Source organism: Alligator mississippiensis, chromosome 1 (genome assembly GCF_030867095.1).
Source record: "Alligator mississippiensis isolate rAllMis1 chromosome 1, rAllMis1, whole genome shotgun sequence".
Taxonomy (NCBI): domain Eukaryota; kingdom Metazoa; phylum Chordata; order Crocodylia; family Alligatoridae; genus Alligator; species Alligator mississippiensis.
The window spans coordinates 421,762,000-421,788,395 of record NC_081824.1 but is presented as its reverse complement, the minus strand read 5'-3'; the positions used below and the strand labels follow the sequence as shown (position 1 = coordinate 421,788,395).

The window sequence follows — 26,396 nt, the reverse complement described above, 5'->3', positions numbered from 1 at the left end:
CCGTTCCAGACCTTGGCCACTCGAACTGTGAAGAAGTTCTTCCTAATGTCCAGTCTAAATCTGCTCTCTGCTAGCTTGTGGCCATTATTTCTTGTAAACCCCGGGGGCGCCTTGGTGAATAAATACTCACCAATTCCCTTCTGTGCCCCTGTGATGAACTTATAGGCAGCCACAAGGTTACCTCTCAACCTTCTCTTGCGGAGGCTGAAAAGGTCCAGTTTCTCTAGTCTCTCCTCGTAGGGCTTGGTCTGTAGGCCCTTAACCATACGAGTGGCCCTTCTCTGGACCCTCTCCAGGTTATCCGCATCCCTCTTGAATTGCGGCGCCCAGAATTGCACGCAGTACTCCAACTGCGGTCTGACCAGCACCCGATAGAGGGGAAGTATCACCTCCTTGGACCTATTCGTCATGCATCTGCTGATGCACGATAAAGTGCCATTGGCTTTTTTGATGGCTTCGTCACACTGCCAACTCATGTTCATCTTGGAGTCCACTAGAACTCCAAGATCCTTTTCCACTTCCGTGCCACCCAGCAGGTCATTCCCTAGGCTGTAGGTGTGCTGGACATTTTTCCTCCCTAGGTGCAGCACTTTGCATTTCTCCTTGTTGAACTGCATTCTGTTGTTTTCTGCCCACTTGTCCAACCTGTCCAGATCTGCTTGCAGCTGTTCCCTGCCCTCTGGCGTGTCCACATCTCCCCATAGCTTTGTGTCATCTGCAAACTTGGACAGAGTACATTTCACTCCCTCGCCCAAGTCACTGATGAAGACATTAAAGAGTATCGGTCCAAGGACCGAGCCCTGCGGGACCCCACTGCCCACACCCTTCCAGGTCGAGACCGACCCATCCACCACGACTCTCTGGGTGCGACCCTCCAGCCAATTCGCCACCCACCGGACTGTGTAGTCATCCAAGTCACAGCCTCTTAACTTGTTCACCAGTATGGGGTGGGATACCGTATCGAAGGCCTTCCTGAAGTCTAAGTATATGACATCCAGCCCTCCTCCTGTGTCCAGGCGTTTCGTAACCTGGTCATAAAAAGAAACTAGATTGGTCAGGCACAATCTGCCTGCCACGAACCCGTGCTGATTTCCCCTCAGCATAATTTGTCCTGCCTGGCTCTCACAAATGTGAGCCTTGATAATTTTTTCAAAGACTTTGCCAAGGATGGAGGTGAGACTGACTGGCCTATAGTTGCCCGGGTCCTCCTTCCTCCCCTTCTTGAAAATGGGGACCACGTTGGCCCTTTTCCAGTCCTTCGGGACCTGGCCCGTGCGCCACAAGCTTTCAAATATTCCCGCCAGTGGCTCCGCAATGATGTCGGCCAGTGCCTTCAGCACCCTTGGATGGAGCTCATCCGGGCCTGCCGACTTAAAGGCATCCAGTTCTTCCAAATGACTCTGCACCATTTCAGGGTCTACACATGGAAGTCTGGCACCTTGCTGCTGCCTCTCTACAACCCCAATGAGAGACTTGTCGTGCCCCTCACTTAGGAACACTGAGGCAAAGAACTCGTTGAGGAGTTCAGCCTTGTCCCCCCTGTCTGTCACCAATTGTTTCTGCCCATTTAGCAGGGGTCCTATTCCTCTCTGGGCCTTCCTTTTACTCCCTATATATCTAAAAAACAATTTCTTGTTGTCTTTTACTTGGGTTGCCATCCTCAGCTCCATGGTAGCTTTGGCCCGTCTAACTGCCTCCCTACAAGCACGAGCAGAGGAGGTATATTCATCTTTGGTGAACTCTCCCTGTTTCCACTTTTTATGTGCTCCCCTTTTGTCCCTTAGGCTGCCCTGGATTTCTCTGGTCAGCCAGGGAAGCCTCCTGGCCCCTTTCCCTCTTTTGCCTCACGCAGGGATCGTCTTGCTTTGTGCCCGAAGGATTGTTTCCTTAAGGCATAGCCACCCTTCTTGGGCTTCCATCTCTTCAAATCTCCTACTCTGCAGTGCGTCCTTGACTAATCGCCTGAGTTCATTGAAATCAGCTTTCCTAAAGTCTAGCACTTTCACCCTACTAGTTACCTTACCCACTCGCCGTCTTATGGTGAATTCTATTATTAGGTGATCACTGTCCCCCAGATAGCTACCGATCTGTAGGTCCCCTACCATGTCATCCCCTGTTGCCAATACCAGATCCAGTATGGCATTCTCCCTAGTGGGACTGTGTACCTCCTGTGTCAGGTGGAGGTCCTGTACACAGGTTAGAAACCTTCGTGAGTGGTGGGACTTTGCTGTCTGTGACTCCCAGCAGATGTCCGGGTAGTTTAGGTCCCCCATGACTACCGCCTCTTTAGCTTTTATGGTCTCCGAGAGTTGCCTCAGGAGCCCTGAATCTCTTTCTTCCCCTTGCTGTGGGGGTCTGTAGCAGACCCCTACCACCAAATCTCTTTCTCCTTGCCCCCTGTGTAGCCTAACCCACAATCCTTCTACTTCCTCATCCTTGGATTCCGTCTTGATGAGGGTTGATGTATATTGCTCACTGACATAGAGCACAACCCCTCCCCCTTTCTTCCCCACCCTGTCCTTTCTGTACAATCTATAGCCCTCAATATGTACCGCCCAGTCATGGGATGAATCCCCATATGCTGGGTCTGTGTGTGTGTGTGTTTGTGTGTGTGTGTGTGTCCCAGTGGGCTCCCCTGTATCTGGGCAGCTCCCTGTCTCCCTCTGCTGCTTCCCCACTTTCATCACTCACCAGCTATTGCTCTGCTGTCCAGCCTGTCATAGCAGGGGCATCAGAGTCCAGGAGGACAGCTAAGCCATCTGGGAGTAGCGCCTCCTGGTATGCTGAAGGACAACAAATTGGTCATTTTAACTCCATGGAACATTTAAAAGTTAAGATAAATCGAGCTAGCCAGCACAGCTCAAAGATAATCTTTGCCTCAAGTGGCATAACTTTAAGACACCTAGAGGGCACTTAGCACTTGTTAATAATGAGCCTGAATATGTGATCATTCAATTTTAAGTGCCCTTAACAAGAACTAGTTGTAACATGTAATCTCATCCTTATTCCCAATCCTCATTGACTCAAAGCATTTTAGAGTTGGCAGCTAGAAGGGTTGTAGCCAAATTTCGTTACTCAGTAAATTTTCCTCTAACTGAAGGATTTCCAGGTGGCATTACTCCTCTTAAAATTATCTTCAGTGCCCCAATTCCATGCACAGGTAGGGTGCTGAGAGATCCCACAGGGTGTAAATAGTTTAATTTGAGCGAGACTGCCTTTCCTAAGTTCCAGATCACATAACAAAACCTGAATTCTTCACCATTGAGGATACAATTCAGAAAATTTACCACATACAGTATGTTTTTCTTTGCCCTGGTATTATAAATAGACCTCCTCAATTTCCCTTGCTATGTTTTGCTGCAGTTGTATTGTAGAATACTCCAGCAGGATACTTAAAATATTAGTATGTATTATACAATGTGTTAGGCAGTAAAGAAGGAATTGTCGCATCCTGTAAAATCTATTGTCTTATTCAAAAGGAAACCTGAAAACTCACAATAATTTCATATTTCTGACATCCAGTATAGACAGCTCTAAATGTTCATATTCAAAGTGCTTACTCAACAACAAATTCACAGTTCATTGAAAGTTAAATGTATTCATTTTCCCCTGTAAATGCATGACAGGAAGGTGTTGGAATGGCTTGCCTGTAAATGTGTTTTGCATTTCTTTACAGCCAATAACTCTGGTGTGAACAAACGGCAGATCACAGACCTGGTGGATCAGAGTATTCAGATCAATGCACATTGTTTTGTGGTCACAGCAGATAATCGCTACATTCTTATTTGTGGCTTCTGGGACAAGAGCTTTCGGGTTTATTCTACAGAAACAGGTGACTCTAAACACAACAACGTATGTCCTATGTGCTTTTATGTCTCCAAGTGCCTTTTCATCACAGTATCATATCTAATGGCAATTTATAACATTTCTCCTTTAAAAATATCTGCTTGTGATAGCTGTAGGATGCTGTTCTGAATATGAAATATGTAACAGATAACCAAAAATCTTTAGACTTTGCTAATGAAAACTATTCAGATTATGGTGACATCAGTTAATCAATCACGTTAAAAGGTGAACTCAAGCTATTTATTTCAAGATTTTTTTAATTGTGTTGATTAATTTGTTTTACATGGACTAAGTATCCAGTTGTTCAATTTACGTAATGCTAAATGGTTATTATTTGCTCAACCTAAGGGAAAAGCATGATACACTGTGAGTAGCCAGTGAAAATTTGTATTTATTTATTTGGTTTTGTTTTATGCTCTAATCCAGTTTCCCTTACAAAGCATTCAGGGCATTTGTTACTAAAAAAAATGACTGAAGCATTAGAAAGACATGATGATCATTGCAAACCTGCAGTTGACATTAATGTGGGACAAATACAGACTCTTTCAGTATAATAATGTAACATCATTAGGGAATGGTTCATTTTATTTCTATAATGACTGTCATTTGTGAAACTATGAAATCATTTTTAAAAAACCGTGAATTCAGTAATGATGGAGCAGTGACTATTTTAATATTCATGACCAAGGCTTGGTGTGTGGCTGCTCTCCACAGAACCCTGGTAGGATCACAAAGGGGAGTAATTTAGATCTCACCTTTGTGTTTCCCTGAGCCTACTGTCACCTGTAGGTTGCTCTAATTAGGGTTGCTAGGGCCAAATCATTGCTGAATTATATATCCTTAATTTTATCTTGTTAAAATGTGAATATACTTAGAAGTTTACAAATATTCCCAGAAACAGAACTCATCTTTTTTTTCCCCTCCCCCTCCAGGAAAATTAACTCAGATTGTATTTGGCCATTGGGACGTAGTCACTTGCCTAGCCAGATCAGAGTCCTATATTGGTGGTGATTGTTACATTGTCTCTGGGTCTCGTGATGCTACACTGCTTCTGTGGTACTGGAGTGGCAGACACCATATTATAGGTGACAATCCAAATAGCAGTAAGTATATATTGTGACAAACAGCTTCCAGAGGGGGCTATATTTTGCATGCTGATTTTTAAAATTCTTTCCATTAACTTAAATAAACATAAAATGTATATATTATGCTTGTAAGTTACAGGTACAATATAATATTGAATCTGTTGTCATAGGCTATTAGTTCAGAACTAAGCAACTATAAATATTTAAATAGTTGGTATAAAAATAATATTTTTTTCTAAATAATTCCGAGGCCAAAACTTAACTTCAAAATAAGACAGAGAGAGGACTTTAAGACTTTAAGTGATGGGAGATGTCTCTATATATTGTGCATTTTTTCCTTCTGCATGAGTATTTTCATTTCATTTGAATTCATTAGCTTTTGCAATTTTGTCAGGGGATGTTCTCTCGTTTAATTTTAACCTGATATTCCAGCTGACGTGATTGAATAAAAATAGAGGAAGATAAAAGATCAGGAAGAAGTCCTGTGGCATTAGTAGAGGAAATCTAGATTTGTTGTTATAGATATCCCTTACTTCTTTTAAGTGAGTAGTGAGCTAACAATACTACTTTGTAAATGATGGACATACAACAGCAATAGCTTACATTTGAATAGGAGAATACCTGAAGTGCTCTACTGGCTCATAAATTATAGGGATCCCTTCAACTGCAAATGGAATACCACCATATGTAAAGGGGAGAAAATAACAGTGCATCACAGCAGATTTATATCTAATTCAATGCAAATTTTTGTTTAAAGTATTGCTTCCAACCTGCATACCAGGATTATTTTCAACCAAATATTATTGCCTTCTTGAATAAATGTCTGAAAATCCATCACTCTCAATTTTGGTCCTTCAGTGCAGGATACTGACTGGAGGCAGTTGTAGAGCTGTCAGCAACATGCATCTGAGTGAAAAGGAGTCAACACCTGAATATCTCATGAAAAAGTGCTTTCTCTCAAGAAAAGAAGAAATATTTATTCATTTGATTTAATAACAGCCGTTAGTTTTGTGTATTATGCTTATCTTTTTTTTTGTTGCATATGTTTTATCAATGGGAGCAAATTGGAGACAGAAATAAAATGCACCTCGTGTTCTTATCACAGAATTAAGACTTTTTTTTAAATCTGATGAATGCCAAAGACTAAAGAAAAAGACCAAATTGACAATTGTTAAGTTCCAACGACTTCCAACAACTATGTATAGATACATATGTGGTTGCACAAAGTCCCCAGAAATCAAAGGAGAATCAATCTAAAGAGAAATTTCACTTTGGGATTTTTCTCTATAGCTAGTGCTTGAGTTTTATAGGTGATCCATACTACTAAAACTTCTGTTCAAACAACAAGAAGAAGGAAGAACTAACTCTGTTCATTGAGATGAAAAAGCAAGATTCTGTTTTCCATTCATCTTCGTGTAACAACATGGGACCTGAAGAACTTTATCATAGCTATATACAGACATTCAGTTTTTCCTGGGAGAACTGGTGCTTGTATGAGCCACAAGTGTACAGACATTCAGGATTTTTCTCAGAGAGCACAAATGGGTACTCCAGGAGAAAAATAACCTCAGGAAAATCAGTGTAATATAGCTTCTCGGAGAGTTTGTGCTGGGAAAGTGAACTTCTATACACATATCTTCTGAGAGAAGCTGCAACACAGTCCTCTGGCATCTCAGCATTCAGACATTCAGTTTTTTCAGAGGCTGGATTAGATGACCTTGTGAGGTCCCTTTCAGCTATACTTTCCTACAATCTTATATCTGGATGTGATATTTCCTAAGAGAAGGGGTTGGCAAGCTACAGCCCCCAGGCTGAATCCAGCCCATGGAACCTCTGGATCCATTGCCACAGATGTAGAGCTTCAGCAGCATTTGATGGTGGAGGGCTTTGGCTGTGGGCACTGTCCCCATGCCACCACAGAGGCACATAGTGTTAGTACCAGGGTCCAAGAACCCAGCTACCCATTCACTTCTGACCTAGGGTAGGCCATTCCAATCTGCAGCCAGAAAAGGTTGCCTGCCTCTGCCTAAGAGAGTTCAGCATAGCTGTTTGGGGTCTATGATTACAAATGTCAACTCATAATTGCTTGAAAGGTATATAATTTTAAGTATATGAGGTCTAAAATATGGTATCATTTAGCTAATGGAAATCCCAGTTTGAAAAATTAATTTAATGCTTTCTATATAGAGGCATTTGCACAGACAAATGAATGTGAGCTGGTAATTCAGGCAGGCAGTCCTCAGGCAGTTTTTAATCTAGCAAAAACAGGGAACAATAGGCATGAACCCACAGCCTCATGGACTTCATCAAAGGCTGTATGAGCCTTCTGGGGTATAAGCACAGGTTGCTAGCCTATACTGAAGTCTCTGCTGCCATATCTTTTGTATTATTTTACCCATGCTAGCTAAATTAAAACTATTGGAGGTATATGCCTGCTAGTACTACATTTACACCTTTATTTTCTGTGTAGACCTACTTAAAACTCTACTTGATAGTTATATTGACTTTTCAAAAACATACATCAAGAAGCATGCCCACCTTTTGGTGGTCATATGTATAAAATACTTACTTTATACATTATAAACAGCCATTTAGAATTCTTTATATAGTTTGTAAATCTTTCTTTTAGATTATCAAGATAACTTAAATTTGCATCCCTAGCCTGAAAGAGTTTACCCTCCCATGGCCATGTTTCAGGTTGTTGGATGAGTGGCTGATTTGCACTATAATAACTTTCACAAGGATGAAATGTCATTGTATATGTATCTTATAAGCTTTACAAAGATTTTTGTGGCTTTTATACTACATTGATATTGTTAAGTCAGTGGTTTTGTAAAAAAATATTTCTTTGTAGCATCTACTAGTCTTCTAGATTTACTGCTACCAGATTAAGGTTTATCTTGTAGGAAAAATGAAAGTGAGATGTTCACTGTAGGTTAAATCCAATTAGTTAACATCTTAAGAATGAATCTCTAGAAAGATGTAGATGATATTTTCAGAAAAGGATTAGTTGCTTAAAAACTGTCATCTGGAGACTTAGATAAGGTATTTTATATTGCAGACTGTGAGGAGGTGAAGAATTCAAAGAAAAATGTCAGGCTATAGTAATTATGTAGGTTAGGTGCTTGACTTTATAATGATCTTTTAAGCTGAAAGACAGTTAATTATCAATTTCAGCTTCAATGCATCCAATTACCAAAAGGAACTTCAGTTGTTTCAGAAAACTGTTAAATTAAAAAAATCTTTCCTAAAATACTTCATATTTTAAACATTGTATATATTTAGTTAAAAACATATACCTTATTCTAATTAAAAAAACAAACATAGTGATTACAATGGATAAATTATCTCAGAATGCATTGTAATAAAAGATTGTCAGATGAGGTCCTTACCATCTTTGTTACAGTTCTTGAGAATCTAGGAATTAGCTGGGGTCCTTGCTAAACACCACGTGTCAGTAATCTAACCTGTCAAACTCATGCGGAACCCCCTACTAAACAACCTATGTAGACATTGTCCTCAGTGGTTGACCTTAATTTATGACTGCCTGTGTGGAAACTATTGTATCCACTCTGGTTTAAATAAGATGAATGGAAAATAATTATGGTTTAGGTATGAGTCTGGCAAAAGGCTGCTCCAGTTCCATAGTTAAAAACGTGCTCATTTGAGAAGGGCCATGTGGAGTTTTACTAAATTTATCACTTAACACATGTTCCTTAACAGTCCAAAACCCTGTAAAACAGTAATGAAAAAAAGACCTGTCCTTCTCCAATTTGTTTCCATAGTCTTAAGGTTAAGTTGTTGGGGATTTACAAAACTGTAAATGTTAACATTTTTTCAGGGACTTAAGCAGAGTGGAACAGGAGCACACTTAAGTGCCATAGGATCTGATTCTTAGTGTTTGCTAAAGCATTCCCTATTTATGTCAGATATTTTAGGGGAAGATTTTCAAAGTACAGATAGGAGTTAGGTCCTCACTCCAAATTAATTAACTATGCAAATCTCTCCCTTTAATGTTTAATATTATGTTTGAGGAATCTTTTTTGGAAGAATAGGAAAACATTGTAAAAATATGTTTTAATTTGTGAAGGGACAGTGAATTCAAGGGGAGCAGCAGAGATTTTCATTTTTAAAGAAATGACTGGGCAATGTGAACTCCTACAGTTAAGAGATGAAATAAAAAAAGTCATTGTAGGAAACCATTACATTCTATTACCAATTCAGGTTTTTTATTTTATGATTTTTAGGAATTTGCTTTAGGTTAGTACTAATTTGTATACAGATTTCTTTTCACATAGTATCTGTATTAGGCCTCATAAAAGGAGCACCAAAACCTGATATGAACTATAGTTCAATACATATTTTTATAGTTGTTTTATTTGTATATTTTATTATTGTTTTCTTGAATGTCTCTTTCAACCAAGTGACTTTGATAATAGAGAAGTATCTCAGAGTCTTTGAATAGATAACTAAAGAGATGATAGAATTGCAGAAATGTGAGGGACAGATGCTTTCATCTGAAACAGACACAAATTCAGAAACTAATTTGTAAGTGATAAAAATTAATTTGCACACTTTAATTGGAACCAGCCTCTTGCATGAAAGGAAGGAGAACAGAGTCGGCAGCTTGTGCTAAAAGCTGATTGAATTTTTTGTCAGGTAGGTATGTTGGACTTGGCCGCTTATCCTCTTGAGCCTCTCTGTGCAATATATTACATTCAGTCTCTGACTGGTGTTCTTTAAAAGGATCAATGCTATTCCTGTTTTGTCCCTAGAGCCTGAAATTTCATTGATCTTGGGACTTGACATTTCTCATTACACACTGTAGCTTCTAACAGAATAGTCGCAAGAGGTGTGATTTAACCCTGCTTTTTCTAACTGTGGTTCCATTGACCATTATAAATATACTGTGCCTATCACCCAGAGCTCAATTTTAGGTACCATTATGCTGTATACTCCTTAAAGCTGCTACATATTTATTGTATCTCAGTGAGTATATACATAGTATACATATACTTGAAAAGTAGGCTGGGTACTTCCGTAAAGGAGCCTAGCAACATATCCTGCTCTTTTATTTAGGTCTTCAAAGTATCATTTTTACTTTAGAAATATTATTTCTGCAACCATTACTCTAGGTGCACATCCCAGATTTAAAAGATTCTGTCAATATATACCTTAAGGGGGAGTTTTTTGGGCCTCAGAATGCCCACTGTATCTTTACAGTTTGATTTCTTTAAACCTTAAGAGGAAACCATTTTTAAATATAGCCCTAAAATGTCTTGCACTGTATAGATTTCATAGACATTAGGGCTGGAAGGGACCTCGCAAGATCATCCGGCAAAGGCCTGATGGGCAGGCAGCCAGCAGGGGTCAAATGATCCCAGCAAGATAGACATCCAGGCGCTTCTTAAAGGAATCCAATGTAGGTGCCTGCATCACCTCTGGGGAGAGTCTGTTACAGGCCCTGGAGACTCGTACAGTAAAGAAGTTTTTCCTTATGTCCAGCCTAAAACGGTCTTCCAAGAGTTTGTGACCGTTAGACCTTGTCTTCCCATGGGGTGCCCTGGTGAACAGATGTTCTCCCAATTTCTGGTCCACACCCTTTATATACTTATAGGCTGCCACCAAGTTAACCCTGAGCCTACGCTTTTCTAGGCTGAAGTCCCAAGACTCAGCCTCTCCTCATAAGGCCTACTCTTTTGTCTTCTAATCACTGACGTGGCTCTCCTCTGGACTCTCTCAAGCTTCTCCATGTCCTTTTTGAATTGCAGAGCCCAGAACTGGACACAGTATTCCAGCTGTGGTCTCACCAAGGCGGAGTAAAGTGGGAGGATGACTTCCCAGGTCTTGTTTGAGATGTATGGGAAGATGCTGCCCAGAGTTTTGTTTGCTTTGCCAGCTGTGACGTTGCACTGGTGGCTCATGTTCATCTTGTGGTCAGTCATGACCCCCAAGTCTCTTTCAGACATGGTGCTAGCTAGCGTAGCACTGCCAAACCTATAAGTGTGGTGTGGGTTCTTTCTCTAGATGCAAATGGACAAATGTCTGTACAGTTATGTTTGCACTGGCAGTATCTGCTTTGCATGTGTAAATGTCTGTTTTGTATGAGCAGTTACACCCTTGTGTACTTGACACCCCAAATTTTGTATTTTGACCTCTTTCTTCTAGTCATCCAAAATATGGCTGTAGCAGATACTGAGTGGCAGAGCTTCATTGTAAATAAGCCCCTCCCTTTACAGTCCCACTGCAACAACCCAGTAGAAGCTCACATGAAGCATTTGGTGTTATCTCTACCCATTGTTTTCTTTGTCCTATACACAATAGTAAATGAACTCTTTTGGATCTCTCCTGTGGAGATATTTCAGAGGTGTGAAAAGGTGCATTGAAGTAAGGTAGCAGTGACATCTAGAATTTCATCAACACATCTCAAAGCAAAGCACCACTACACTTTTACAGATGGGATCAATAAATTACAAAGAAGTCAAATGACTCTCTCAATTTCTCCAGGTAACTTAGTGGGAAAACCAAGATGAGAAGCCAGGTGTCCCATGTTCTTAGTACTGGAGCACATGGTATTTTTACTCTTAGATTTCTTCCAGCTATCCAGCTCCTACAATATTTTGCCTGTGCTTGCTATTTTGGATTCACTGAGGCAGAATTCATTGCTTGTTGTTTTATTTTGGATTGCATCAAGGTAGCCTCAAGTATACCTAGACTTCCCCAACAGATGTTCTTCAAAATCTTCAATGAAGGGTATGCAACAGCTTTTGCTAACAGACTAGTTTGCCAGAGACAAGATACTGTGATATTTGTCTTGAACTTAATGTTATAAAAAACCTTTCTTCTTAAAACATGCACCCATTATGTGATGAACATTATGATCAGCAAACTTCCCTAAGCAGAGATCTGCAACATTTTTAGATGTAGCCTGATAATTTAATTAGAATGCATGCATATTTTTATAGGATTGTGAAGGGTTAAGATTATTATTTTATTTCACCAGCAGAAAAAGCACAGCACCTTCAAAGCTTTTAGTTTGTGTGGATTAGCTCTTAAGGCACCAGCAATAAGAAGCTGCTATATCATAGACATATTTATTGTATACCACTTACAGGTCAGTTATAGGCCTGTGCTTGCTTTCATCAAAGTTAATGATCAAATAAAAATATAGGATTTGACCATCTGTCTAAATATGGCTTTTCCAAAATGTACACATTAATTCCTGCAAGTGGCATGTTATTGAGGGCGTGGGGAGGAACCCCAGGACTTTAGAAGTAATCATTACATTGTTCATATTTCTTTTTTAGCTATAAAAACAGAACATCTCACTGAGAAGAGCTTTACAGATGCATTATGCATTGTATTTTTATGACAGAGCACCAAAAATCTTTTATTTTAAACGTGGCTAAAGCACTGAGTTGCTGGAGAAAGACCTCAGACACATGCATTTTACCTTTTTTCCTATAGTGATTCAGTTCAGAGGTGCCACATTGGGAAAATTACTTTGAGCATATAGTGATGGTGTTTCAATTCATAGTGGGGTAGTTTCACCTGCAGCTCCCTCAGTACCATAGCCTTTGACCTCTGGCTACATCTATCAGTGCTGATGTGACAGTGACAGAATATTTTGCTAGCTTTTGAACAATTGCTGGGGTTCATGACTTCTTTCTTTTGCAATGTAATACAGCATCAGGTTCTCTTTAACGTGCCTTCATCTATGGAAAGTTTATCATATGAAAGGAGGCTAAAGAAGCTTTGTTCATTTAATCTTCCAAAACACAGGCTGAGGGTGATATGATTTGTCTGTAAAATATATACTGGGGAGAGGAGTATGCACTAGAGAAGGAGAAGAGCTATTGGATCAAAAATAAATGGATCTAAACTGGCCATGAAAACATTTAAGCTGGAAATAAGATGGTGTCTTACCATCAGAGCAGTGAATTTCTGGAACAGCCTTCCAGGAGAAACAGTGGGAGTGAAAGATTTAACTAGTTAGATAAATTATGAAAGAGATTATATAACATGTTTGCCTCAGATAAGATGTGGTTTGACTTGAAGATTCAGGAGATTCTTTCCCATCCTATCATCCTAAAGCAAGATATCTAATTTTGCTTTAAAGACCACAAGCAATGGACAGGCCACTAATTTCCCTGGCAATAGACTATTTGAATGTTTAATTACTCTCACTGCTAAGAAATTATGTTTTATTTCAAGGTTGCACTTGTCTAACTTTAACTTCAGCCACTGCATTTTGCTATGCCTTTGTGTAGAAGATAGAAAATATATCTGATAGGATGAAACTTTTAAATCTATAAGTAACTAACTCAGTAATCAAATCACCTTTCAACCTCTTCTTTAATAGACTTGAACAGATTGACCTCCTTAAGCCTCACATTGTAAGGCTAATTTTTCCAGATCCTGGATCACTTTTGTGGCTGTCCTTTGAATTCCCTCAGCATCCTTCTTGAAATGCAAACACCAAAATTGGTATTTGGGTATTTTAGTAGCAGTCTTACTGATGCTGTACAGAGGCAAGATCAATTTTTTTCTCCTACTTTCTAAACATTTTAAAGGACTGTATTATCCATTTTTGTTTCAAAATTTGGAACTGAAAGCTCATGTTGAGGCAGTTACTGCTTTCCAAAACAGTGCCTCCAGCCCTGTATATATACCCTGAATTCATGTTCTCAGAGTTCTTTTCTTGTATTCAACTATATTAAAATACAGCTTGTTGGGTTATAATGATTTAATCAAGCAATTCAGATTACTGTATAGTGGTACCTTTATGCTGCTTATTATTTACTGCCCTATCAATCTTTGTATCTAGAAATTTTACTAGCAAAAATGTTTTAATCTCATATAAATGGTTAATACAAACTTTGAGTAGCACTGGGCCAAGACCTGATCCCTGAGGGACACCACAAGAAACAGCACCACTCCTGGATGTCTCCCCACTTCATAGTGAGATCTGTTCTTCAGAAAGTATTTAACCCATTTAATGTGTGCATATTTGATTCCATATAATGAACGTTGTTTAATCAAAATGTCTTAACATTAAATGCTTTATAGAAAAACAAGTATTCTGTATCAGCACAACTCCCTTTATCTACTGTGCCTCTAATCCTGTCAAAAAAGATAACAGGTTTGTTTGACAAGATTTCCTTTCTTTCAAATAATACTGACTGGCATTAATTATATTTTAGCTTCTGATTTTTTGTTGAGAGTGACTTTTGAACTTTTAAAAGTTTGAGCTATATTGGCAGTCCTCCAATCCCTTAGAATTTTCCCAATTTTTGAAATGTGTTACAAAAATTAAGATTTGTGGCTAAGAGAACTCCTTATCTAATTCTGTAAGACTCTTGAGTACAAGTCCTGACCTTATTCACAAATGTTTAATTTTAGCAGATAGCAACACTGTATTTTACAAAAGGTGATGCATCATATTTAGTCAATTAAAAGACAAGGTTTTTCCCTCCTATTTAAAATGGGGGAAAAAGCCCCTCATCATACAGGTATGAGGTGGCAGGGGGCAGGCAGCTGCTGTGGCTGCAGCTCTGGCCCCAATCCTGTCTTGTAGCCAGAGCCATGGCGTGCTGCCTGCCCCTACCTTTCCACTGCCTTTGTATTTCCCCATTGCTCCTCTGTAGTCTCGGGCCCCCACTGCCCCCTTTTCCACCCAACTACTTCTTCCCAATTTGCTCCAGTGCCAGCAGACTCCATTTCCACTGCAGCCTGGAGCATGCAGCATGGCTTGACTTTGTAGCAGCAGCACTGGCTCTATTCTGCTGCTAAAGGGCTGGGCAGGAAGCTGTGCTCTGTTCCCCAGGCTACAGTGGGGATGGAGCCTGTCAACACTGGTGCAAAAGTAAGGGGTAGGTAGAAGGTCAGGTACGGGGGGGGGGGGGATGAACCAAGGCTTCAGGGGGAGAAGCAGCACAGAGTAGGGAAGAGTTGGGTTTGGGGAAGGGAAGGCAAAGGATGAGGCTGCGGGGGCCAGAAGCAGCATGCAGGAGGGAAGCGGGGGTTGCAGAAGGAGGGGACAGGGGCCTGCAGAAGTGGGGCAGGCATAACAGGGGATAAGTGTGGGAAGGGACAGGGGGCAGGGGGAAAGCTGCATGCCTCCCCCTCTAGCTGCCCTACCACGTACCTCCTCAACTGCCTCCTGCATTGTCTGTCCCCCATTACCTGCCCCCACACCACTTGCAGTAGTGAGATTGACAAATTTAAAATGATCCTCCAATAATTAGTTTCTATACAAGGAAAACTATAACAAATTTGTAAATTTTCTATGAATAAAATCTAATTACTGGGATGTTATCTTAAATTCAAGGTTGTCCTATCTTCAGGTAAATACAGTAGTTTCTGTTCCAAAATCAGTATCATATGGGATAGATACATTTTCTTGTACAGAAATTATACTGAACTTTTCTGCCATTTTTGATACCATTTAATTTTACTATCCTCACCTATGTATAAGTTTTTCATTACTAGCATGTTAAAAATACTTCTTTATTGTCTGAATTCTTTAGTCATTGTATGTCACTGATTGTTAGCCTCCCTTATCAGTTGCCTATATTTTTTATTTGAATCATATATTTATTGCCACTAACTATCCATTTTCCTATTCTTTATGTTTTATTAACATTTTTCAGATCTCCTTTTACCCAGAATGTGTTTTTTAGCTGGGATAGTTTAGTCAGAGATGATCCTTCCTTGAGCAGGAGGCTGGACTAGATGACTGTGTCCCTTCTGTCCCTACTTTCCTATGATCTATTTCTATGATCCTGTAACTTGATTCAGGTCTATGAAATCATGACTTTTTGACCATCCATTGGGTTGACCTTGAAGGATAAACAGTTTTCATGAAAACTTCTTTCTTTGTATTTATATGTCCAGTAAGTTATGAAGTCACATCTCCTTCATGAAACAGTTTTTCTTCCTACAGATTACAGGCGGATATTTAAGGAGCAGTTTTTCTTGTTCTCTAATGAGCTTAGGTGGACATAATGGATATCCATTAGTATCCTATCTTAAATTTAACAACTTAGAAATTTAATCCATAGGCATTCAAGATCCTGTAATTCTGAATCATTGGTACTTATATAATGGAGCGTTTCATGTAAAGTCGCCACCTTTTTTCCTGTCCCATCCTTATGGAGAAAATTGCAGCCATTGATTTTGACTTTGTAGTCATATGATTAATCCTCATAAGTGTCAGTAGCATGAACCTTATCATATATCTTCTCATACCTGAGAATCTCCAACTTGGACAACTCACATTAGTAGACAGACAATTAAAACTTGTTACACTGTGTGACAGTGTGTTACAGTCCCTTATAATAGTGCCATAATCTATGTGTTCTGGAACGCAGCAGATTCCGAGTATCTGACTATTATCAGGTGCATCAGATGCAACCCATTTTCCCCTATCTTCCTATCATTGCATAATAAAAGTATATTTATGGGATCGTCATCCCTGAAACTGTTCTTTATGATAGCTTTTTTAAACTGAATATAGTTTTGCACAGAAACCCAAGAATGATAAATTTAAGCAGATTATACTTTCTTTTGATGCTTAATGATTTTAAACAAATTTCAGCAAAGCTCCAGTTTTGTTACTAAACTATGTTTTGTTTTGAAATCCTCACTATTGTTGGTTTTCTGCAGGTGATTATCCCGCTCCTAGAGCTGTTCTCACTGGTCACGACCATGAAGTAGTCTGTGTATCGGTCTGTGCAGAGCTGGGACTTGTTATCAGTGGTGCTAAAGGTCAGAAGTCATTTTAGAGTTTGAATCTTAAAATGTTATAATTCTTCTTCAATAAGCATTTTTCACTATTGCCTCAAGCCATGGTTAAAATTAATTAGCCTCAGTTTCCTCTACCAAGTCATGATTTAATTCTAGCGGTCTCCATAGCTAGTTACTGTGAACATGTATACTATCTGTACATATGAGGCTTAGACACAAATTAAGTAGATCACAAAACATTTTTCTCCAGCCATCAGCCCATAATTCTGTTTCAGTGCACAGATTCTGAATACTAGCGGGCAGAAGTTCATGTAGTAACTTGTAACTGTGCACAGTGGTGTTCCTGAAAGAAATCTGCTGACTGAAACCTGGAACTGAGAGGAGGGATACCCTACCACCTGACTCAACTGACATGTTTTAAATATAAATGAGACATTTTTGGATTGGTCCCAGTATACTTGGCAAGAGAAGCAAAGCCTATTTGATTGTTCCAAGGTCCAGGCATAGATGCCAATGTGTACATTTTTTTTCCAATGGGCAGTTCTCCAAATAAGCAGAAGCCTGTGGGTTTGATATGCACCCTCTTCTGCCAGAAAGTTTTGAAGCATCTGTTTGCCCATTTCTCCAGTCGTTTATCTTTAGAATCCAGAGGACCCAACAATCACTCCTGTAAGTGTTCAAAACAGCGACCCCATCCTTTCCATCCAGAAATGCCAGCCAAAGAGTTACAACAGTAAATTAAATAAATTCATAATTTACAAGTTAAATTATTTAAGCATATTTTCTGGACCTTCCTTTATCATTCGCTCCAGTTTTCTCCTTTTTCCCCGCTTTCATCTACCCTTTTTTCCTACCATTCTTCTCATTATCTCCATTTTTCTTTGAAAAGCAGCAGCTATTTTTCTCTCACTCTTTTCTATTTCCTCCTCTTTGCTGTACAACTCTTACTCTCTCCTGTGTTACATTCTCTTTTTGTTCTTGCCTCCTTTTTCCTTACTACTTTTTCTCCACATTATCCTTTGCTTTTCTTTAGCCCCTCTACCCCATTCTCTTCCCCATTTCCTCCCTTGGAGATCGTAAATCCCTCCCCCATACAATCAAACCCTGTTTCTTCTCCCTGCATATTAATTTATCCTTCCCTTGCTTCATGAAAAGGGTTTCTGCTTCACATAGGGTGAGCATAGGTTCATTCCTCTGCCCCCTGCTAATCACATTGAAGTTTTTTGGCTTGATCCCTTTTATACCAACTTTGAGTTCAACATTTATTTTCATAGCCCACTATTCAGTAGGATGTGCACTGTATTTTCACTGTATTCAGAATACAGGAGTTTGTAGCAGGGAGTGCTAATGGATCATTAACTGTAGTAATGATGTACTATAGAAGAATAGGCCAAGTCAATAAATTCATGAGGAAACCTATAGTTACTGTGAATGTAAACTGAGGTTGTGTGTTGCAGTGGTATTAATTCACAGACTGTAAGCCAGCTTCCTATTACTTCATATTACACTATAATGTGGCTACCGTTCAACTGTATTATTTTAGACTATATTCTATGAGAATAGCTGGGATCTGCATTATGCTAACTCCTGCTTCATTAGATATGCATAGCTTTAATAATTCACCTCTTCTTAGGAGTAATTGTAGCTGGCCAACTAAAGACCTCCATGGTGAATGCAGAATATATTCTAGTTGACTAAGGAACTATGCTGTTTGTTGTACACATATACCATTACATTTTTGGCTCCTGTTCTCCCCTTATTTACTCTAGTAATTTTACTGTGCACACACTCAAGCTCTACCTTCTTTTTTCTCCCCAGATACCCATTCCCAATCAGCCTCTTCCATTTCCCTCCTTGCCAGTTTCTCCCCAGTTTCTATGCTTTCTTTTCATTTCAACCCAGCAGGGGCTCACCTCTCTACAAGACCTCATGCAACCCAACTTGCACTCTTCCTGATTTTCCCTTACAACTCACAGCTACCTGTAGCACTCTGTTTCACTGTGATAACACATTCACAGCTGTAGAAAATACTCTATTAGGGCATGGTCAGTGTGGAAGGCATTTCATGAGGCCTGTAAGCAAAATCCACTGCTTCAAGTAAGATCAATGCTTTTACATTCTTATTCAAGTGGACATTCTGCATTTCTTTAGAATGCCACTATAAATCAGATTCTTTCTTTCTTATCTTTCTTTCATGCCATAATCATGCCCAGAACAAGTTAGTCTGCTTAAATGTTACAATATTGCACTTTTCTTTTGAACAATCTAGTGCTTTAATTATTCTGAAATTGCAACATCTTCTCACCACTTTCTTACATTTCCTTCATTATTTCCATATAAACATGGTCCATGTCCCAAAGAGATCATAGTCAAATGCCCTGATATCCCAGTTCCAGATAGGCAGACCCTAATGTCATTTGAATATCGGTGAAGTTAGTGGGGATTGAGGAGGTGCATGTGTTTCCCGTATGGAACTAGTTGCCGGATCGTGGCCTGCAGTGTGTAAGCAAAAGATTCTTGTGCTGCCGAGGAACATACTGCATTCATGTAAACCAAACATCTAGGTTTGGTGGGACTCGTTACATTTGTCAGAGAAGAAAAAAACATTTTTCTTAGTGTGGAAGCTTTGCCTTGATTCTCAAGAGATTTCATGATACCACTTGACAGAAATGCTTGAATAGGAATTTATTGGCCCAGCATTTCAAAAATACAGTGTTGGTTTTATTGTGTTTTATTAGGGCTTTCACTTAATCTCAGTTAATTTATGTGATTAATGCAAAAACAAATTAACGAGTTCATTTCTTAAATTGCATTAATTGTGCACATCATTTTGACCAGTGGAGAGGACCAGCTCTGGACCAGCCAGAACCAGCACGCACAGCCCAGACCCTGGCCTGACTCACGCCTGCTCCAGACTCACCTGCCCATGCTGAGCAGCGACAGCAGTGGCAGCAGGCAGGCAGAAGCTACAATTCGAGACAGGGAAAAAACAGCCCCTCCCCCTCACTGCTGCTGGGCCCCTCATGCTGCAGCCGCCCAGAGCCCACATCTGGGCTGCCCTGCAGCTCCACTCCACTGCTGTCAGTGCTGCCTCCAGGCTATTCAGCGGGGCAGTGGTGGCAGAGGAGCTGCAGGGCTGCCTGGGCGTGAGCTTTGGGCGTCTGTAGTAAGAAGGGCCCAGCAGTGGTGAGGGGGAGGGGCTGCTTTTCCTCTATACTGAGCAGGACCTTCTGCCTGCCTACTCCTGTTGCTCACTGTTGGCAGGTGAATCTGGAGCAGGCTCAGGGTGGACCAGGTTTGGGGCTATTTGCACAGGATCTGGCTAGTCCACTCCAGCCAAGGCAAGTCTGGAGTGGGTGCAGGATGGGCTGGGGTCAGCACTGGGGCTGTGTGCTCTTGGTGGTGGTGGGGAGGAGCCACAGGGCACACATGCTCAGGCTGTTGGCTGGGGAGGTGCTGACTGTTGTTTAACTATGCGCTTAAAATCGTGATTAATTGTGACTGTTTTTTAAAATCTTGCAATTAATTGTGATTAATTAAACACATAGATAGTAGAAGGGTCACTAGGAAGTCACAAATGCTGACTTTAATGATATCCCTTGCCGAAATGATTCAGTATTAAAGTCTGCCTATGCATTCATGGTGGAGAGGGGGAAGACCTAGAGTAACTGCTACTGACTGCAGGAGGAACATGTGGTGACGTGATTACCTGCCCCCGGGGAGCCTCTCCTACTTTTCACAGATAGGGCCCCATCTGTTTGCCTGTTTGATGTGAATGGGCAGGATAGAATGAGTTCACATGATTGGGGGTAGGGGTACGGGGCAGCTAGGGGCTCCTGAATGGTTGGGAAGAGAAGAATGATATCACTTACACAAAGGTTAATTAGTAGAAAAGGATCAAAAATCCTAACAACTGAAACTATGTAAGAGTTGAAGTAAATAAAAAGTACCACTTCACTGGTATATTGTATCCTTTTGCTTTAGCTCCTATATGTTGTTTCTTTCTTTTCCTGGTGTACACTGTCAACGCTTTAGGCAACAGACTGTATCTTCCTGTCTGTACAGCACTCATATGATATATATTATACACTAGATGCATGCAAACTGCGTATAGTTTATGATATGAGTTTCTGTATAATATCTTTTATCATTTTCTAATATACAGAAGGTCCTTGTCTGGTACACACGATTACTGGAGATTTGCTGAGAGCCTTGGAAGGAACTGAAAACTGCTTGTACCCTCGCTTAATTTCAGTATCTAGTGAAGGTCACTGTATCATCTACTATGAACGAGGACGGTTCAGCAATTTCAGCATTAATGGCAAACTCTTAGCTCAGATGGAGATCAATGACTCAACCAGGGTAAATCTAAATGTAAACAACCCTTTGACATGGAACTCCTTTTTCCCCTACTTGAATGGAATGTTGCTCAAAGGAAATTACACTTGTAAAATTGTTGTCATCTGGAAAAATCCCATCCAAACACAGATCGTCTTGTGTGCATCTCCATTCAGAAGTGGACTTTGACTTGTTTTAGAATAAAGCAAAAAAAATTGTTTGTGAACCCAGATGATTCCTGGAATTTATGTTTAGATTTAAAATGCAGTGGGAAAAATAATGCGCCTTTAAAACAAAATTGTTGCAATGTTTATTTACTTCCCCAGTTACAAATTCACACTTCAGGGTTCTGCTCCATCACTAGCACCTGAAGCAGCATTAGGAATGCAGATCCTTCTTCAGCTTTAGCTGTTAGTGATGGTATCAAATATTACAGGACAAACAGAGAAATCTGATATGCTGAACTCCAGTCTTGGAAAGCATACTTACACCATTTTTCAGCCCCATGCAAAATTAATTTTTGCATTTGTAAAGCCACACAGATATATTATTGAAGATCTGGGGTTCCTACATTAAGAGCAGTTTTTTTTCATCTCCAAGATGTGCAGAAGCATGTGGAAATCATTTGTTGCTTAAATGACTTGTAGTGGTATTTGTCAGTTTTCTCAAATAGGAATCAAACGATCTGGTTGTCTCCCCTGCAGGCTATCCTCTTGAGCAGTGATGGGCAGAACCTGGTGACAGGAGGAGATAATGGAGTGGTGGAAGTATGGCAGGCTTGTGACTTTAAGCAGCTCTATATTTACCCTGGCTGTGATGCTGGCATTAGAGCTATGGACCTGTCTCACGATCAGAGGTGAGTGACAGTATCAGAATTAAAATTACCTTGTAAATGTTAAATCAAATACATTGAATATATTCCTGCAGTATTAATGTGTCAGTCCCTTGTAGTTAATTTGAAGCCCATGATAGAAAACTCTGTCCTCTATTATTTTCTTGTTGATTTATCTATCTTGAATCATTTTGTGCCTGATCCTGTGGCAACTGCTGCTTTCCAGCAAGTGCCAAATGCTACTTGACAACCTGCCCTCTTCCTACATAAGAAAGAGGTTGTCAATTAATTGATTGCCTAACCACATGGGTGGTCCAGGGAGTACCTTTGAGTGTCCCTGGGCTAGAGAGCTTACTTTTGTAGCTTTTCAGCCATGGGGCTGGAGAAACATATCCCAGACTATTTTTCTACCAGAAGAATTTTCTTCTGGTAGAAATGAGCATCTCTGCACAGCTAGTGTTTGATAAAGCAGCAAAAGTACTCGTAACTCAGAACTCACCCACTGTGTTCATCCACAAGTTCATGACTAGAAAGCAGATTTCTGCCAAATCAAAACTAGCTTTCTGGAAGAGGCTTATTTATCCTTGGCATGCTGCCATTCTGCACATACAGTGCTATGCAGTGTGCTAAGGATTCTCATTTACAATAAGAAAATAGGAAAAGAATTTCTCTGTCCTCTAATAGTGAGATTTCAGGCCCAAATTCAGCAGCACTTGAGTACGTGCTTAAGTTTAAACACCTGACTATTCTTATTTAAGTAAGGACAAAGAATGAACTGTCGGCCTACTACTGATGGAAGTTCAGTTGCAGGACGTTTAAATGGAATTCAGATGCCAGAATTGAAGGGGCAAATTCAACTCTTTTTCTTATAAAGAAAAACATTAGTGATCTATTTCAGTTTAAATCTGTTTATGAACACGTATTTACTTAATGCAATATTTATTTATTTCAAGACATGCTCCAGGCTTTATTTTTTACCTACTTTTAATATGTAGCATATTGTTCAGGGGTCTTTTTAAATTTAAATATGTCTAACATTGTCAAAAAATGTAATAAGTATCCAAAATCTATCTTTGTTCCTTTTTCAGAACTCTGATTACTGGCATGGCTTCTGGTAGCATTGTAGCTTTTAATATAGATTTTAATCGGTGGCATTATGAGCATCAGAACAGATACTGAAGGTGACTGAAGAACGGAAAGCCAAGGTAAAGCTGAGAGCACAAGTGCTACAATGAAAGGTGTAATATCTGGTGGAAAAACACGTCTGCATTGACCTCCGTTGTACATTCCATTACACCCAGCAATAGCTGTACATTGTAGTCAGCAACCATTTTACTTTGTGTGTTATTTCACAACTGAACACCAGCTGCTGAAAAGCAAGCTTGTACCATGTAAATGATATGAATTAGGAGCTGTTTTGGTAATTATTTCATATATCTTTGTTTATTGAGAAAAAGGTAGTAGGATGCGCCATAAGAGACTTTTGAAATTTTTGAGGAACCTTGTGTCCAGTTGTTCCGATGTTTAGGCTATGAACCTAACATGCATCCCATTTCCAGCCTCTTTTCAAGCTGAGAAAAAAAATACGTTTGATACTTTGTACATCAGATGCACATCTTAACTTTGAAGGGATACTTTTGTAAAAGTAAAACCTTGTAAAAAGAACAAAACTGTTTCTTAATTTTATTGTGGAGTTACAACTTGCATGTACTTTAAACCTGATGTCTTGATGGAACAGGTGCATTCACACAAATTAAACTGGAGATCTGTCTAAGGGCACAGCTTGTATTAAAGGGTTGAATTTGGGTGCAGTCAGTAATTCTGACATTCTCACAGAAACATGGTTTTCACTTTTTAAATCTAAACTCACCCCGACTTAAGTGGAGTGTTGCTCATGAAGCATTTGGATAAGAAGCCATCCTTCACCATTCTTCTACTTTGTACAATGAAATTATTAAATTCTTCCCTTTTAAATTTAAATCCAAGTCAGAAAGGGAGAAGGGAGGAGAGGTTCTGATTTTTATTATATTCTCAAGAGTCTTGTGATGCTCTATAGTGCTTAATGACTCCCAGCACACCATGAGTACTATACTTCTGGATTCATCACATTTGGCGTAGAGCCCACTGGGGGAAGGGCATTGCAATTAAATTTCTCTCTTATTTTTCCTCTCTGTCGCTTGATTTGTTTAACCACCTTAGCTTCATTGCAAAGGTAACTGAGGTTATTCTTTTAGGTTCTTATGAAAATCTCACCTGAAGCCACATTCTCAACCTAAGGCACTTCATGTTTTACAATACTGTAATAACAACTATCAGAATAATTTTCCGCACATTGTACTGATCAAATTACACACCCAGGGGTATATACACTTTACTTCATGTTTCTTCTTTGTATATTTGGTGACTGTATTGTCATAGATGTACATATTGTGTCGGTAGGGCTATGAGGCATGTAACAGGAATGTAATTTTCTCAGAATTTACACTCACTTGCAGTCATTTATTTAAAAAGATAATGGATTCTTTGTATTGGCACTTTGCACCAGAAACATATCATTATTTATTGATGTGATTACTTATTTGTTATTCACCTTGTATTAGTAAGTTTTAGCACTGAATTCCTTCTTCATTGTCGTTTGTATTTATAAGATTCTGAAATCATGGGGAATCAACGTAATGATTAAGTTATTCATCACCAGTCTGTAAGCAATATCTTGAGTTTGTAGCTTAGAATTGGGAGAATATTGAACATCTGGAAGACAAGTTCATTTCATCTTGAGATCATGGTGAAATATTTTGGATATATAAATTCCTCAAGCTATTGTAACCATGTTTTATTGCAAAGATGTAAAATATGCCAGATGTGTGTGAGTTGGAAATCAAAAAAGAAAAATAAAATATGCAAAGAATTCAGTGATTGTTTTTCATTTCATTGAACTTTTCATCAAACCATCTACATTGTCACTGTGAATAAACAATAGTTTCAAAAAATCTGCATTAATCACAAAAGTATGACTGTTTTGGAGCTCATGGTCTTGTGCTAAGCACAGTTTGGTTTGCAGTTCTTCTGATTACCAATGCATGACGAGAACACAGTGTAGTTTTTTTTCCCCTCTTTTGTTGATCAGAACAGATTTTGAAAATAATCTTGCATTTTTTGTGAACTGTGTCCTTACAGAATCCCATAAAGAATCCTGTCCTTCAGAGGTAAAAAGGTCTGCTAGAACCCTTTTCTCTCTTTCATAGTACCTCACACTTAAGTTGTCCACATTTTTTACTTGGATGGAAAATATTATATATTTAGTTAGTAATCCATATTCAGAATATCTCCCTCTGTAATGGCATTATCTGTCAAGCAACTATCAATGTAAACTAAAGGGGGTCATTTCAAAACCTTATTTAAATATAATATGTATTTAGTTGAAGCAGTTGTCTCCCACTATCTTCAAAAAGTTTTTAAGACTTTCTAAGTCTGGAAAAATGTTTTTAATTTGTTGTAATATTCTGCTATACAACCATAAAACAGTGTCCAGAAATCATAGCTTCAGGATGCCACCACGTAAATAAACAACTGCAAATTTGTGTTTTGTTTACTAAGCTGAAACTTTAAACACTGTAGCATTGCAATTAGTTACATCTTGGGGAATATTGCCATGTGCAGACTCAGCATTACATGAGGTGAGTTTTATTTCATATAATAATAAAACATTTTTCAGATCCAGCATATTACTCTGTCATAGAGTGAGCAAAAATCCCAAACAGAGCAAGCACTGTGAAAACAGCAAATGAAAGAGGGTACCTATCCCAAAAGTTTTGCATTTCAAATTCCAGGATAGACATGTTGAGTGTCACAAACAGGGGGACAAGGGAAAAAGAGTTGTTTTTTTCTAAGAGAGCGAGAGTACCTAGGCTAGCTCAACAGTGAACGTTGCTGTTTTCTTTCTTAATAGCTGTATCTCATTTATTTCCATTTTTAAAACAACTTCTTCTACCCATGGTGCTTTTCCTTCTACCCAGCAGAATATTTTGCAATTTTTTAAATAAACCTTTAAATTTTGTAGCAGATACAGCATTGCTTAACCCATCCACTTAATAGTCAATGACAATGAAACAACTCCGTCTGTACGGGATCAGGCATCACCATCTCTCCCACACAGTTGGCCAGGTCTTACTTTTCTTTTAATATACAAGGAGAGTTCTTGATGCCACCAAGGCTCTGAGTTCATGCAGCATGCCAACTAAAGCTACTCCTGGGAGTCAGGGCCCGTGTGATTGGGCTGAGCAGTCTCTCACCTGAGGGGATGTTGCATATACTAACACAGTCAGGATCCTAACCAGGAGGGAAAAAACTGATTGTAGCTAATCGGTCATTACTGACATTACTGACACTACACTGAGAATTGCATCGGAAAAAAAAAGCTTTAGCTAAAGAATGGTGCAATAGCTAGTGGGATAGAGCTTTTGTCTAACTCCTAAGATACTTGGTAATAAGGAGGGCATGCTACTTCCCCTGTAAAAGTGAAGGAAGAAAAAAACTCCAGCCCACTT

The 26,396-nt window shown here is 39.4% G+C and overlaps 1 protein-coding gene across 9 annotated transcripts in view; it reads left to right on the top strand.

Annotated features, from left to right (window-relative positions):
• Window positions 1-24,761, top strand: part of NBEA (neurobeachin) — an 882,854-nt gene extending 858,093 nt beyond the window's left edge. For all 9 annotated transcript variants that reach the window (XM_019498256.2, XM_059716302.1, XM_059716129.1 and 6 more), the window contains 6 exons: window positions 3,677-3,832; window positions 4,779-4,949; window positions 16,599-16,700; window positions 20,845-21,041; window positions 21,722-21,873; window positions 22,938-24,761. In XM_019498256.2, coding sequence (XP_019353801.2) covers window positions 3,677-3,832; window positions 4,779-4,949; window positions 16,599-16,700; window positions 20,845-21,041; window positions 21,722-21,873; window positions 22,938-23,028 — 869 coding nt within the window. In that variant the 3' untranslated portion in view covers window positions 23,029-24,761. The remainder of the gene's footprint in view (window positions 1-3,676; window positions 3,833-4,778; window positions 4,950-16,598; window positions 16,701-20,844; window positions 21,042-21,721; window positions 21,874-22,937) is intronic.
• The last annotated feature ends 1,635 nt before the right edge of the window (window positions 24,762-26,396 follow it).